The sequence below is a fragment of the Orcinus orca genome, chromosome 11 (genome assembly GCF_937001465.1).
Source record: "Orcinus orca chromosome 11, mOrcOrc1.1, whole genome shotgun sequence".
NCBI lineage: Eukaryota > Metazoa > Chordata > Mammalia > Artiodactyla > Delphinidae > Orcinus > Orcinus orca.
The window spans coordinates 44830035-44843092 of NC_064569.1; the positions used below are offsets into that span (position 1 = coordinate 44830035).

The 13058-nt window shown below is 41.2% G+C and overlaps 1 protein-coding gene and 2 non-coding genes across 3 annotated transcripts; all 3 read right to left on the reverse strand.

Annotated features, from left to right (window-relative positions):
* Positions 1 to 338: 338 nt before the first annotated feature.
* ATP5F1B (ATP synthase F1 subunit beta) lies at positions 339 to 5984 on the reverse strand. The gene is made up of 10 exons (XM_004274135.3): positions 5758 to 5984; positions 5114 to 5296; positions 4697 to 4871; positions 4034 to 4155; positions 3602 to 3786; positions 2927 to 3085; positions 2716 to 2838; positions 1808 to 2020; positions 1185 to 1386; positions 339 to 606 (listed from the first exon to the last, which is right to left on the reverse strand). Exons 1-10 carry the CDS (start codon positions 5882 to 5884, stop codon positions 509 to 511), a joined length of 1587 nt encoding a protein of 528 aa, XP_004274183.1. The 5' UTR covers positions 5885 to 5984; the 3' UTR covers positions 339 to 508.
* LOC117203035 (small nucleolar RNA SNORD59) lies at positions 3878 to 3948 on the reverse strand. Its single transcript, XR_004485615.1, has one exon. It is a non-coding gene; the product is annotated as a small nucleolar RNA SNORD59 (small nucleolar RNA).
* On the reverse strand, positions 4969 to 5043 carry LOC117203034 (small nucleolar RNA SNORD59). The gene has a single exon (XR_004485614.1). It is a non-coding gene; the product is annotated as a small nucleolar RNA SNORD59 (small nucleolar RNA).
* Positions 5985 to 13058: the final 7074 nt, after the last annotated feature.

A 13058-nucleotide genomic window follows, 5' to 3' on the forward strand; every position in this document is an offset into this window, starting at 1 on the left:
CCATTTTTCCCAAAATGCTCTTCTAAAAAGTCCTTTGGCTTTTTAAAAAGCAGAAATGCACTATATACAAGAGGCAAAAAATCAACTTCCTTTGAACAATGACATAAAAGGGCAAAAGATGAGGCCCTACTATTAAGATCACATCATCCCCAGGAAACCCATTCACAAGACTCACAGCTGTTCATCAATCCAAGACAATGGCTTTTCTTTTTTGATGACCCCATTTCAAATGTATATGGCCTACTTTGTGCTGTTTCTTGTGTGTGGTTATTCTAAAATTACTATTAAAAACGTCAGTGCTGGCTGTGTTGTCAAGACCAAGAAAAACAGACAGATGCTGAGAGATGTACTTTTTATTGGAAACCTTAAATACTCTTCAGACAGAACACTATGTCTTCAATCAAGGCTCTCAGGAATGTGGCCTACAGAGAAAACTGCAATTTCTGGATTAGGAGCAAGGAGACAGACAGCACGGAGGATGAGTGCTTAGTTTGCCAAAAAGACCCTCTCAGGAGTGCTCTTCAGCCAGCTTATCAGCTTTTGCCACAGCTTCTTCAATGGGTCCCACCATATAGAAGGCCTGTTCTGGGAGATGGTCATATTCACCTACATGGAAAAAAATCCAACTGGTGAGAAGTGAAGGATATTATCAACTTTCTGCAGTGGGTACATACCTCACCACTTGAGGCCACCAGTCAGAATGTGGTGAAATCGTGTCATCTTAGGTATCTTTTCTTAAACTTCCCTCACAAATCCAATTTACAAGACATGACGCTACAGTACAGCTTAAGAACAAATGGTCCATAGTCATATAACCTGGGTTCAAATTCTTGCTACTTTGGCTGTATGATATTGGGACTGGTTATTTTAAACTTTCCATGCTTCAAGTTTCCTAATTTGTAAAACAGGATAATAATGCCTTCCTTATAAGGATGTTGTAATTCACTTAGAAGAGTAGCTAGCATGAAAGCACTCAGTAAGTCTAAGTCTTACTCTCAGACATTGAGTATTTCCAAAGAAAACTGATGGGAAATAACTTACTTTTATATAAAAATTATGTAATTAGGCACAATATATTTATATATTGCTTGATGGTTCCTGGAATGGGAACACAGCACAGCAAGCATTCAAGGGATTGCAGTTTCTTTGCCATTTTATGTTCAGCCTTATACTTGAAATCTCACCTGCCAAAATCTGCTGGAATCCTTTGATGGTCTCCTTCAGGGGTACCAGTTTCCCCATATGACCGGTAAAGACCTCAGCCACCTGGAATGGCTGAGACAAGAAACGCTGTATTTTCCGTGCACGGGACACAGTTAATTTGTCTTCCTCAGAAAGTTCATCCATACCCAGGATGGCAATGATGTCCTGGAGGGATTTGTAGTCCTATGAGAAAACAAGATTAAGAGAGGCCTAGTAAACATTTACATTCCTCTAATTTGGACAAAAACCTAAGGATTAACACAACTTTATATTCACACTGAGCTCTCTATACAGCATTTTAGCACTTTACTGCACTTCTTAACTGAAACAAATTAGTTACTTGGGGGTCATGAGAGCCCTCAGCTAAGATCAGTGTCTTGTTTCCCTTACTCCAAGTCTATTAGGTGGTGTTAGAAAATATTGGATTCCAAACGTGGAGTACCTGGAAACTCAAGAGACCTCATTAACACTCACTAGGAACTGCTGGTCTCATCTTTTCTTGCTCTAAAGCAAATCACAAATCACCAGGAGAGATACGGTCCTAATACAGTCCCCAAATTCCCTCTACGACTTTATGGCCACTGATCTCACCTGCAGTACTCACCTGTAGGATCTTTTGTACCCCACGGGCAACATCATAATGCTCATTGCCAACAATGTTGGGATCCATGATGCGAGAGGTGGAGTCCAGAGGATCCACAGCTGGATAGATGCCCAGCTCAGCAATAGCACGGGACAGCACAGTGGTAGCATCCAAATGGGCAAAGGTAGTGGCAGGGGCAGGGTCAGTCAAGTCATCAGCAGGCACGTAGATAGCCTAAAGTCAAGAACCCATGAAGAGCAGCAGGAAGCCAAGTAATTCTACTTAAGCCATCCCCTTTTCTGACCTCTCCTCATTATGTCACTCTTATCTTCTCAGCATTCAAGAGTCCACCTCAAAAAATGTGGACTCTTATCACCCCTAATAGTGGCTGAGTAAGCTTATAGATTATCTAGTCCCTCCAAGACGTGATGAAAGAATTTTCATTGTTATTCCTTTTGTTCTTCATCCTACTTTTTAACTCTGTTGTAGTGATACCCACTTTAATAGTAAAAAACAAAAACCCTTGCTCTATTATACTAATTCATCAGGAAAATGAACCATGAAAGTTAATAAAATTTAGACAAACTTCTAGATAATTTTTATTATATACCATCTACATACATTTGAAAATTTGTAGTAGTTAGTGTAGTCCATATTCAACGCTCAGTTTCCATGCAGCTTCAAACTCCCCTTCAGGATGGAAACCACTACTTTGTGATCTACATTTACATGTACACCTTCAATTAGTTTAGATGAGTGGTTTCTTAATCTTTTAGGGTCTTTAACATGCACACGCAGAATTTTACACATTATTTCAGGGAGCTCAGGTACCTACTTAAAAGCCTTTTGAGATATAAGTAACTAGATTTTGTACCTTTCTGTACATGCCTTTAAACAAATTAGACTTTCATCCATTTAACTGTTCTCACCTGTACAGAGGTGATAGATCCCTTTTTGGTGGTAGTGATTCTTTCCTGCATGGTACCCATGTCAGTGGCCAGGGTAGGCTGATAACCCACAGCAGAAGGGATTCTGCCCAATAAAGCAGACACCTTAAAAAAAAAAAAAATCTTTAGCCTTATCTGCATCATTCCATAGAAAGGTCAAATGAACCAGGTTCTCTCAAGCCTTCTCTCTTACCTCTGAGCCAGCCTGGGTGAAGCGAAAGATGTTATCAATAAACAGTAATACATCTTGACCTTCTTGGTCTCTGAAGTATTCAGCTACAGTCAGTCCAGTCAGAGCTACCCGGGCCCGAGCACCAGGCGGTTCATTCATTTGACCGTACACCAGCGCTACCTGCAGTAATCATACAAATTCAGAAATTGTGGCAGAGGAGTGGGAAAGCCATATACCCAAGGTCCCCAAATCAGAGAAACTACCAAAAAACCCTCCTTAGATGTCTATGTTTTTGTTCACAATTTTCCCTTTTAGAGATGTAGTTCAAAACAACATGAAAGGTAATTTCTTATAATTACTGAGGCAATATTCTTACAGTAGAAAGGAAATAAATTGTAAGTAAGTGAAAGGCACAAAATAGGGTAATCTGAGATATAAGAACCCACCTTCAACTCCCCCCAAAGTTAGCTTTCAAATGATGGGTCTATGTACCAAAAACAAAGACTAGAAATATCAAAGAAGAAAACAAAATGTACATTAGTGTATTAGAAGCTGGGGGAAAAACACTGACAAATTTCATTTGTAGGTCCTGGGACAATAAAATGAAAATATAGAACATGGCTTCACCTAGCAATGCAGTCAACTGCAGCAGTTTCCTGGCACTACTTTGTGGACATCAATCAGCTCAGTGCTCACCTTGGAGGTGGCATCTTTTAAGTTGATAACACCAGACTCAATCATTTCATGGTATAAGTCATTGCCCTCACGAGTCCTCTCACCAACACCAGCAAACACAGAGTAACCACCATGGGCTTTGGCAACGTTGTTGATTAACTCCATGATCAGTACTGTCTTGCCAACTCCAGCACCACCAAAGAGCCCTAGGAGAGGTTGAGGAAAAAAGAATAAGAGTTTTGTTTCCAAATAAGCAAACTTCAAAAAAAAATTTTGTTTGTTTCTTTCCATCTTTTCCCTTCTCAGAAATGGCATCTGGCATCAGCAAACTCAGAAGAACGAAAGTCAGAAGCTACTCATCAGTGAGGGATAGATCTCAGTACCCACTTTTAACACGGTAGGATTTTTTCCCACACATTAGGTTTGTAAAATGTCTACCCACCACTAACATACCAATTTTGCCACCCTTGGCATAGGGAGCCAGCAGATCCACAACCTTGATACCGGTAACCAGAATTTCCTGCTCAACACTCATCTCCACGAATTCAGGAGCCTCAGCATGAATAGCAGCAAATCTGTAAAGGTAGAAGATCAGTGTCTATTCTTATTAAACAGTTCCTCTCAATTCTCAAGCCTAACTCTTTACTCATAATCTCATCTCTTAAGTAACATTCTAGACAAAACTGTCACCCACCATCAAGCCCAAATATTCTGCAATAAAGGGGATTTCATCACCTCAGGAAGCAATAATCCCATTCCCTGACAACCTTAACTGTCATAAGGTTTTCCTTTTACAGAGCCCTAACTTAACAGCACTTCTTCACATACCAACAAGAAATACAAAGGCCACTGGTATTAAGATGAACTGAAATAATCAACTTGGGCCCTAAGTAGCAATTTGATTTTTTCTCTCTTTTTTTTACCATCAGAACTTCTGCATCATTAATTTTCTTCAGAAGAAGCTGCATTGTGTGGTTTTAATAAATGAATATATTGGTACTTTAAGTATTCTCTGCAAGAAAATTCTGCTATAGTAGAGGCTGTCACCTTAATGTATAAAACGGCTAGGAAAAACAGTTCCTTTCTGTGTAGATGCAACAAGAGGGGGATACTTACTGTTTGGTTTTTATGGGACCTCTCTCATCAATAGGTTCTCCAATGACGTTCATGATTCTACCCAAGGTCTCAGGGCCAACAGGAATTTTGATTGGTGCACCAGAATCCAGGACTTTCTGGCCTCTAACCAAGCCTTCTGTACCATCCATGGCAATGGTTCTTACTGTGCTCTCACCTGTCAGATAAGGCATTGCAGGGTTATACAGGACATACTGGCTTCATGATATTTAATGAAGTGTAACTGGCATTGAACACCTAAGTCAACCAAGACTCCTTCTCAGTACGTAAATGTGGCTTCAGCAAACTCAGAAGAACGAAAGTCATTTTGATAAAATCATCATAGAAGGAAAACAGCTTAGTTTTGGGGGATATTTCGGTCAAACAAGATCTTTACTATTCCTAACACATTCTACTTACCCAAATGCTGGGCCACCTCCAAAACCAGCCTGGTCTCCCTGCCTTGCACTTCCAGGGCATTTAGGATGGGTGGCAGTCCCTCATCAAATTGGACGTCCACCACTGCACCAATGACCGCCACGATGCGCCCAGTGGCGGTGCCTGCCTTTGGCGACGGAGATATTTGAGCGGCATAGTCTCTGGCTAACAGACAAAAAAGATATGGAAGAAGCTGGGGTTAGGACAGTTAAAGGTCATCGGAAACCCCGACATAACTCGCAAGTACTGGTGAATACAGCCCAGGCCCGACCTCCTTCCGCTTGCACGGAAGGCGGGTCCAGAGGGAGGGCCGCACTGGAAGCGGAGAAAGAGCCTGCACCATCTTCCCATCCTCCTGCACAAAACCCCATTATTCGAGGGCTCGGTGCCCCCATTCCACGGGAAGGTCAATGCACCTGCCCACACTTTTCCGTCACACAACGCCCCCTTCCAAAATGAGACGGAATTAGATCGGTCCTGTTCTTGTTTTCCCGCCGTTAGAGGGCAGGGCGCTGGCCCTGGCGTCCTTCTAGCACCACATCCCTTAGGCCCAAGCGACTATCGGCCCCAGGCTCAAGGTCATGGGACGGCAGAAACGAACGCAGCCCCTAAAGCACGGCACTTACTAGGATGCAGCGCTGCCGGAGCGGCCCGCAGTAAGAGCTGGACTTGAGGTAGCGGCGCTGAAGGGCTGAGTCCCCGAAAGGCCCCAGAGGCCGTGGAAGCGGCCACACGACCCACGAGTCCCAACATGGCGGAGCCCGGGTGGCGACTGAGCCCTGCAGCCGTCTAGCCTCCAACTCCCCACAGTTGGGGGGCGAGGCCTACCCTGCAGTAGGCATGGCCACTGGATGATCTTGCTGCTCATCACTCTCAGCGCTGCTCCTATAGGCTAATAACCTCTCATCTTCTCAACCATTGGCCAAAATTGGTGCTAATCTGAATTGCTTTTTTTTTAATTGGACAGTGTCTGGTTAGGTGCAACCCTCAGAGCCTCGAAACATAATTGGACAACAGGGATGTCAATTGGAGAGAGTACTTGGCGGAACTGCGTTTAGGAAAGGGACCGAGTTCCTGTGGGGAAGCCCTTTGGCTGTAACTGGCTGTCCTTGAGCTCTCTCCTTAGATAGGACCTTGAGCTAGGTGACAGTCTCAAGGGCGGGGTTAGGGAAGTGGCGGTGTCGTGAAGCACCACTGACTGACCTTGTCTGTTAGGATCCTTCTCTAGGGGCAAACGGTTTTTCTAATTAGCGAGATTGGAAGCTTTCAGATAACTCAGGTCAGGAATCCAGACAGAATTAAAGCTACAAAGAAACTCATGTAACCAGTCGTTTAACAAATGTGTGCTAGGCATTGAGGAGGCAAAGATAAGTAAGACTTAGGACCTCTTTTAATGAAAGACAGATGAGTAAAAAATGCAATCAAGTGTGATGGGTCCTGGTTAGTATAGGGTAAAATGTATGGAGGAAGAAGGAGGGGATAAATTTGGGTCATCTAGAAATGTAGGAGGAATTGTCTCTAGGTGGAGGAGGCTGATAGATTGGTCGCAAAACATCAGTAGAATTCCTAGGGTAAAGTAGGAAGGAAGAATATTCCAAGCACACATTTGCATTAAACAGCATGTTCCTTTTGTGGAACTGTAGGTGAGGAAGGTCAGAGGTGAGGAAGGGAAAAAAGATAGTAAAGAGATGAGTATAGAGAGAAGCCAGAACCAGTTCTCAGGGTCTTGGATGGGAGCGGAGGCTGGGCAGTGGTAGGTGTGTGGTCCTTGAGCATGAAAAATGGTAAAATAAACAAGACATCCTTTTCTGTAGTATTGACTTTATTCAAGGTATTTGGGGGCAGGGTGGGGGAGACCCTTAATCTATTAGAACAAACATGGCTAAATGGAGTAGTTCAGCATGAAGCTAGTTCCCCAGACTTTCTCTGGCCAGCACACATTAGTTCTCATTTTTATGCGTGATAGTGAAAGTTTCCTATTTGACAGCAAGAACTATCAGAGAATTTAAAGGAGAAAGCAGGAATAGAAGAGAATGTTAAATTTCAAGTGTCTTTGGTAATCTTGCCTAGTAAGAGGGAAAGAACCCAAGAAAACAGCAACATGTATGGGGCAGGTAGAAAAAAATAAACTATGTAAGGAAGCAGCAGAGGAATAAGGAAAAGACCAAAGAACATAGTATAAGAATCAAAAATAGAGAATGTTAAAGAGAAAGTGGTCAATAGTATAAATCACATAACCATTCTATAAAATAAGGGCTGTAAAGAACTGGGTTTGGCAACTAGGAATTCATTCCACGGTAATGTGGGGTCAAAGGTACTTTCAATGGATGCAGGATATACATTTTTGTTTTGCAATTTGTGCTCTTCCCATTATGCTGGGCAGCATCCCAGTTAATAGGGACCTATATATTTCACTTGCCTCCCTCGACTATTAGAGTTGAAGTTTCTATAGATAGGATAAGATACTTAAAAGAGTATTGCTACTGGAGCCATATTGTGTTTTTTTTAATTTTAAAAAATATTTATTTCGCTGTGCTGGGCCTTAGTTGCAGCACGCGGGAGTTTTTTGGTTACAGAATGAGGGATTTACAGCATGTGAACTCTTAGTTGTGGCACGTGGGATCTAGTTCCCTGACCAGGGATCAAACCCAGGCCCCCTGCATTGGTATCACAGAGCCTTAGCCACTGGACCACCAGGGAAGTCCCAGACTGGGTTTAAAATCTTGTTTTTGCCACTTACTAAACTAAGTTTAAAATCTCTGTATATCACTTTCCTCATTATGAGATAATCTCATAAGGGCGTCTCAAAAATTAAGTAGATTACAATGTGAAAAGAAGCATTTAGAACAATGTCTGGCATCTGGCACATAGTTAGCACTGTCTTTGTGTTGGCTAGTATTTTTACTTACTATTGACATAGTGTTAAGATCCTTTGGTTTTGTATCACCAATTTTGGTCGTGGCCAAAATTTTATTAACCGTTAAACATTTAAACTGACAATCGAAGTTTCAAAGTGAAGATTTCGACCTAAATTTCCAGGTTAACTGAGGCTCATCACTTTTTGAAATGTATTTACACATTTGTCTTTTTAGCAGATTATCAGGAAATTTAACTGTTCTTTGGGCAGCTGGGTTATAATTAAATCTTTGTACCAAAATGCAACGCTAAATGCTTTCAATGTTACCGAGGCATATTTCTCCACTATGCTCAACTTTGTAAATTGATTTTTCTAACTTCTTTGCTGTCAGTTTGGCCCCAGCAACCTCAAGTCCTCTTCTGAAATCAGATAACCTGCTAAATTTATAAGTAATACTGTCTAAAATAAAAGTAAATAAACTTGATTAGCTTGGTTTGAGATAGGCCTTAACAACAGTACTTCTGAATAATGTCATCTATTTTAGAGTTCTGACATGTTTTGGTCCTACTTTGTATTTCTTGATTCCCAGATAGTATTTCATGTAAAATACAAGTTACTTTCCATGGGACAAAAGAGACCACAAAGACCTAATCTGGTTTCTTACCTGAAGTTAATTCCAAATGACTGACCCCACAATTCATGGCTGAAAACCTTATGAATTTTATCTTAAGGTGAAGATGGCGTTTTCCAACTTTCTTTTGGCTGCGCCACATGGCTTGCGGGATCGTAGTTCCCCGACCAGGGATTGAACCCTCGGCAGTGAAAGCACAGAGTCCTAACCACTGGACCGCCAGGGAATTCCCTACCAATTTTACTGCCATCCATAATGGTCATGTTACACATTCTTTCACTACTCTGTGAAATAGTAAAATGTCTTTGTCTCTACCGTATTTCTTGACAATCATCTTGAGTGATTTCAAATTCCAGGAAAATAATCCAATCAATACCCTAGCTTCAGAGTTCTTTAATCTCTTCAATTCCAACTAGCTTAGCACTGACATTTCATGTAAGTATCCTACTCAAGTTCTACCTCAAAATTTCAATATTCTCTTGTCAAACCACTTTTTTTTTTAACACAAGTAATACATGAACAAATTCTAAGTATACAGGATTAGAATAAATCCTTTCACAACCCAAATCTCATTCCCAGAAATAACCACTAAAAACGTTTTGCACACATCCATTACTTTCTATCCATTCCATGTACATAAAACATGTGCACTTCCAATTTTTAGAAACTTCAGTGGAAGCACACTACAGAAAGCTTAAGTTTTCTAATCTTTATGTTTTGGAGAACTTTGTGTCAGTACATTTAACTTTATTGACTGCAGCTACACCTCATGCCATAAAAATGTGTAATAACTTATTTTACTCCATTAATGGTTATTTGGATTGTTTCAAATGGCTATTACATGCAGTACTGAATGAAAAAAAGGATATCTTGTAAACATCTGAGTACACCATCTACTACTACCTTTAGATTCCTAGAAATAAAATGCTGGCATAAAATTATGTTCGTTTAGGGCTTCCTTTGTGGCGCAGTGGTTGAGAGTCTGCCTGCCGATGCAGGGGACACGGGTTCGTGCCCCGATCCGGGAAGATCCCACATGCCACGGAGCGGGTGGGCCCGTGAGCCATGGCTGCTGAGCCTGTGCGTCCGGAGCCTGTGCTCCGCAATGGGAGAGGCCACAACAGTGAGAGTCCCGTGTACTGCAAAAAATCAAAAACAAAACAAAAAAAATTACGTTCGTTTAATTTATTTTTGGGCCATGCCACAAGTCTTGTGGGATGTGGGGTTTAGTTCCCCAACCAGGGATCTAACCTGGGCCCTATGCAGTTAAAGTTCAGAATCCTAACCACAGGACCGCCAGGGAATTTCCTAAAATTATATTCATTTAAATGAGATTCTGCCAAATGCCTTCTAAAACATTTTGCTAATTTCCCAGGTTCCCAGAATCCTTGCCGAAACTTTTTTTTAAAAATGTGCCTAAAAATTTAAAAAAAAGGGCCTAATACTAAATGTATGAAATTACTTTATTGACTGAAGTTGCATTTCCCTAATTTCTAAGACAATACTTTGTCATTTTTATTTCTTCAGTGAATTACCTATCTCTACCTTTTGCCCATTCTTTTCTATTGACTTGTCATGATTAGTGCTCTTCAAATGCTTTGTTCAATGTAAATATTTTATTCAAGTATATCACTTACTTTTTAACCTAAGTTACCTTTTGATGTCTTTTTTTTTTTTTTTGGCCACACCACGCGGCTTGTGGGATCTTAGTTCCCCGACCAGGTAATGAACCTGGGCCCTAAGCAGTGAGCATGCGGAGTCCTAGCCACTTGGCCAGCCAGGGAACTCCTGACCCATGTTACTTTTAATATTAGATTTTCTTTTTAAACTTTCCTTTGTAGCTTTTACATTCTGTATCATTCTTGGAGGATTTCCCCCTATCATTAATAAGAATTTGAATTTTTTTTTCAGTGAGTGGGCCAGGAACCACCAGCATCAGAATCACCTAGCTCTGCTTTATCTATGGTAATCACTAGCTACACGGGATTAAATTTAGTATAAAATTAAATATTCAGTTTTCAGTCACACTAGCCACATTCCAGATCCCTAACAGCTCTATGCAGCTGGCAGCTACTTTATCAGACAATGGAGAGGTACAGAACATTGCATCACAAAAAGTCACATTGGATGGAGCTGATACCTCAGCAGGACTAATTCAGAATCTGCCTTTTAGATCTAAAAGAGAAGATGTCAAACTTCAGCACACATCAGAATCACCTAGAGGGCTTAAGGCAGATCACTGGACTCTACTGTCTCATTTCTCATTTAGTAGGTCTGTGCGGGTGCCCGAAATTTATGTATCTAACAAGTTCCTAGGGGAGACTCATGCTGGTAGCCGGGATCATACTTCAATCGTTGTCAAGTATCAGTTAAATTGCAAATTCCTGGGCCCCACATCACCTACTATACGAAAGCCCATCTGAGGGCTGGGACTGATGAATCCACAGAGTCCCATGATTTTGATTGTCCGAGAACCACCAAGGTCTAGTTCTACGGAAAAAACTAGAGCTATGAGGCTAATTAGTTGTGAGAACAAAAAAAAAAAACCAGTGGTTGAGGGAGGGAGGTATACTCCTCATGGAGGGTGTTAACTGTATTGGAAGCAGCTTTACAGCTATCACCCCTAAACTTGTGATGAGATACAGCCACAGGAATGTGGTGCTAAGGAGAGTATGGAAGTCAAGGTCACTGGATTTGAGGCTAAGAAATTTAAGCTAGAGTTCTGGATAAGTTCTTCACGTAAACAATGAAGTTATCCAGGCTGACACTATAACTTGTAAGCAAATATTTGGTTTCCAGTTTAGAAAACATTTAAGTGTTCAGAGCAAAGCATGACAGGCAGTATATATACAAGTTATCATCAAATCCTATTTGACATATCTCTGGAATCTCTCTCCAGTTCTCAATGCCAGAGCCTAAATTTACCCTTTTACATTTCACCGTTTCAATTACTGCACTAACTTGTTTCCTTACGTCCAGGCCCACCTGCAATACACTACCCATGCAAAATGTAGTAATAAGTATGTACTGAGTGTTCAACATACCAGGTGCTGTCATCAGGCTGGAGATTTAGTTATACATCTTTCACTCTCCTAGTAGAGGAAACTACCAACTAATAATCAAGTGTGGTTAATGTTTCAGTTAAGTCCACAGGCCTTACAAGCCTACCAGGATAAAATAAATAATTTAGGAGCTAAGAGTAGGCCTTAGACAAGGTACCTGCCTCCCCTCTTCCAAGCCTTTATGTTCTCAAGGTTGGTATAATGCTGGGTGAGCCACGCAGAACAGCATTTGATGTTAGAATACGAGTGAAGTTCATTATCACTCATTTCTTGTCAAAAGAATTCTTGCTAAATAGAAAAAACAAAAACTTGCACAAAACTGAATGGGTAAATAAAACCTTCATGCTACTTGTAACAACTAATCACCTTGCCCTCTTCCTTGGAGGTAATTTAACAGTTCAGGAAGTTGAATATAGCATCTTTATCACCACATGTCAAAATAGACAAACTGGGGCTTCCCTGGTGGCGTAGTGGTTGAGAGTCCGCCTGCCGATGCAGGGGACGCGGGTTCGTGCCTCAGTCCGGGAAGATCCCACATGCCGCGGAGCGGCGAGGCCCGTGAGCCGTGGCCGCTGAGCCTGCGCGTCCGGAGCCTGTGCTCCGCAACGGGAGAGGCCACAACAGTGAGAGGCCCACATACCGCAAAAAAAAAAAAAAAAAAAAAGAAACAAAATAGACAAACTGTAAGAATAGATGCTGTCTCTCACTCAAACTTAAAAACTCACCAAATGATCCTCTCCCCAGTGACTCTCTTTAAAGCAAAAGTAATTACAGTTTAGATTTTCGATACAAGGCCAAATAAATAGTTCTCCTTCAGTTTTGGCCTGTCAATTCACCTTTTGGCATGAAGTACTTTAACTTAGAGGGATCAGACACCATTCACAAGACTTTGTACCTGACAGCAATAAGGGTTAGTGAAATCCCATTCAAGTGTCTGAGCACAAAATAGGTTTTAAAAATTGTAAAAATCTTAAGAAATAGGATGAAATCAGAAACCCATCATGCTATACTTTCTTAATGCTATAGCCTAATGGCTGGCATTAAGAAAATCCTTAATGAATCTTTTAACTTCCAGAACTGACATACAAAAATAGTTCGAGAAAATAAAACTAAAAATAGAAGGGTTTTTTAAATTTTAAAGTTTTTCCCTGAAGCTAAGCAGTACACTATCAGGCATACTGATACCTTTGGTATGCTCCAGAGAAAGGAGACCAAGCTTAAAGTAATTTTTGAGAAGTACGTAAGTCCAAACATACCTCCGAATGTGGAAAAACCTAAGGCTCTGAGGAAACTGCATTTCCTTAACAGGACCAGAACCCAAGTTATACTTCTGTAACATAACGAAACAGAGTTGACTGCCAAGTGTTGTTATGCCCA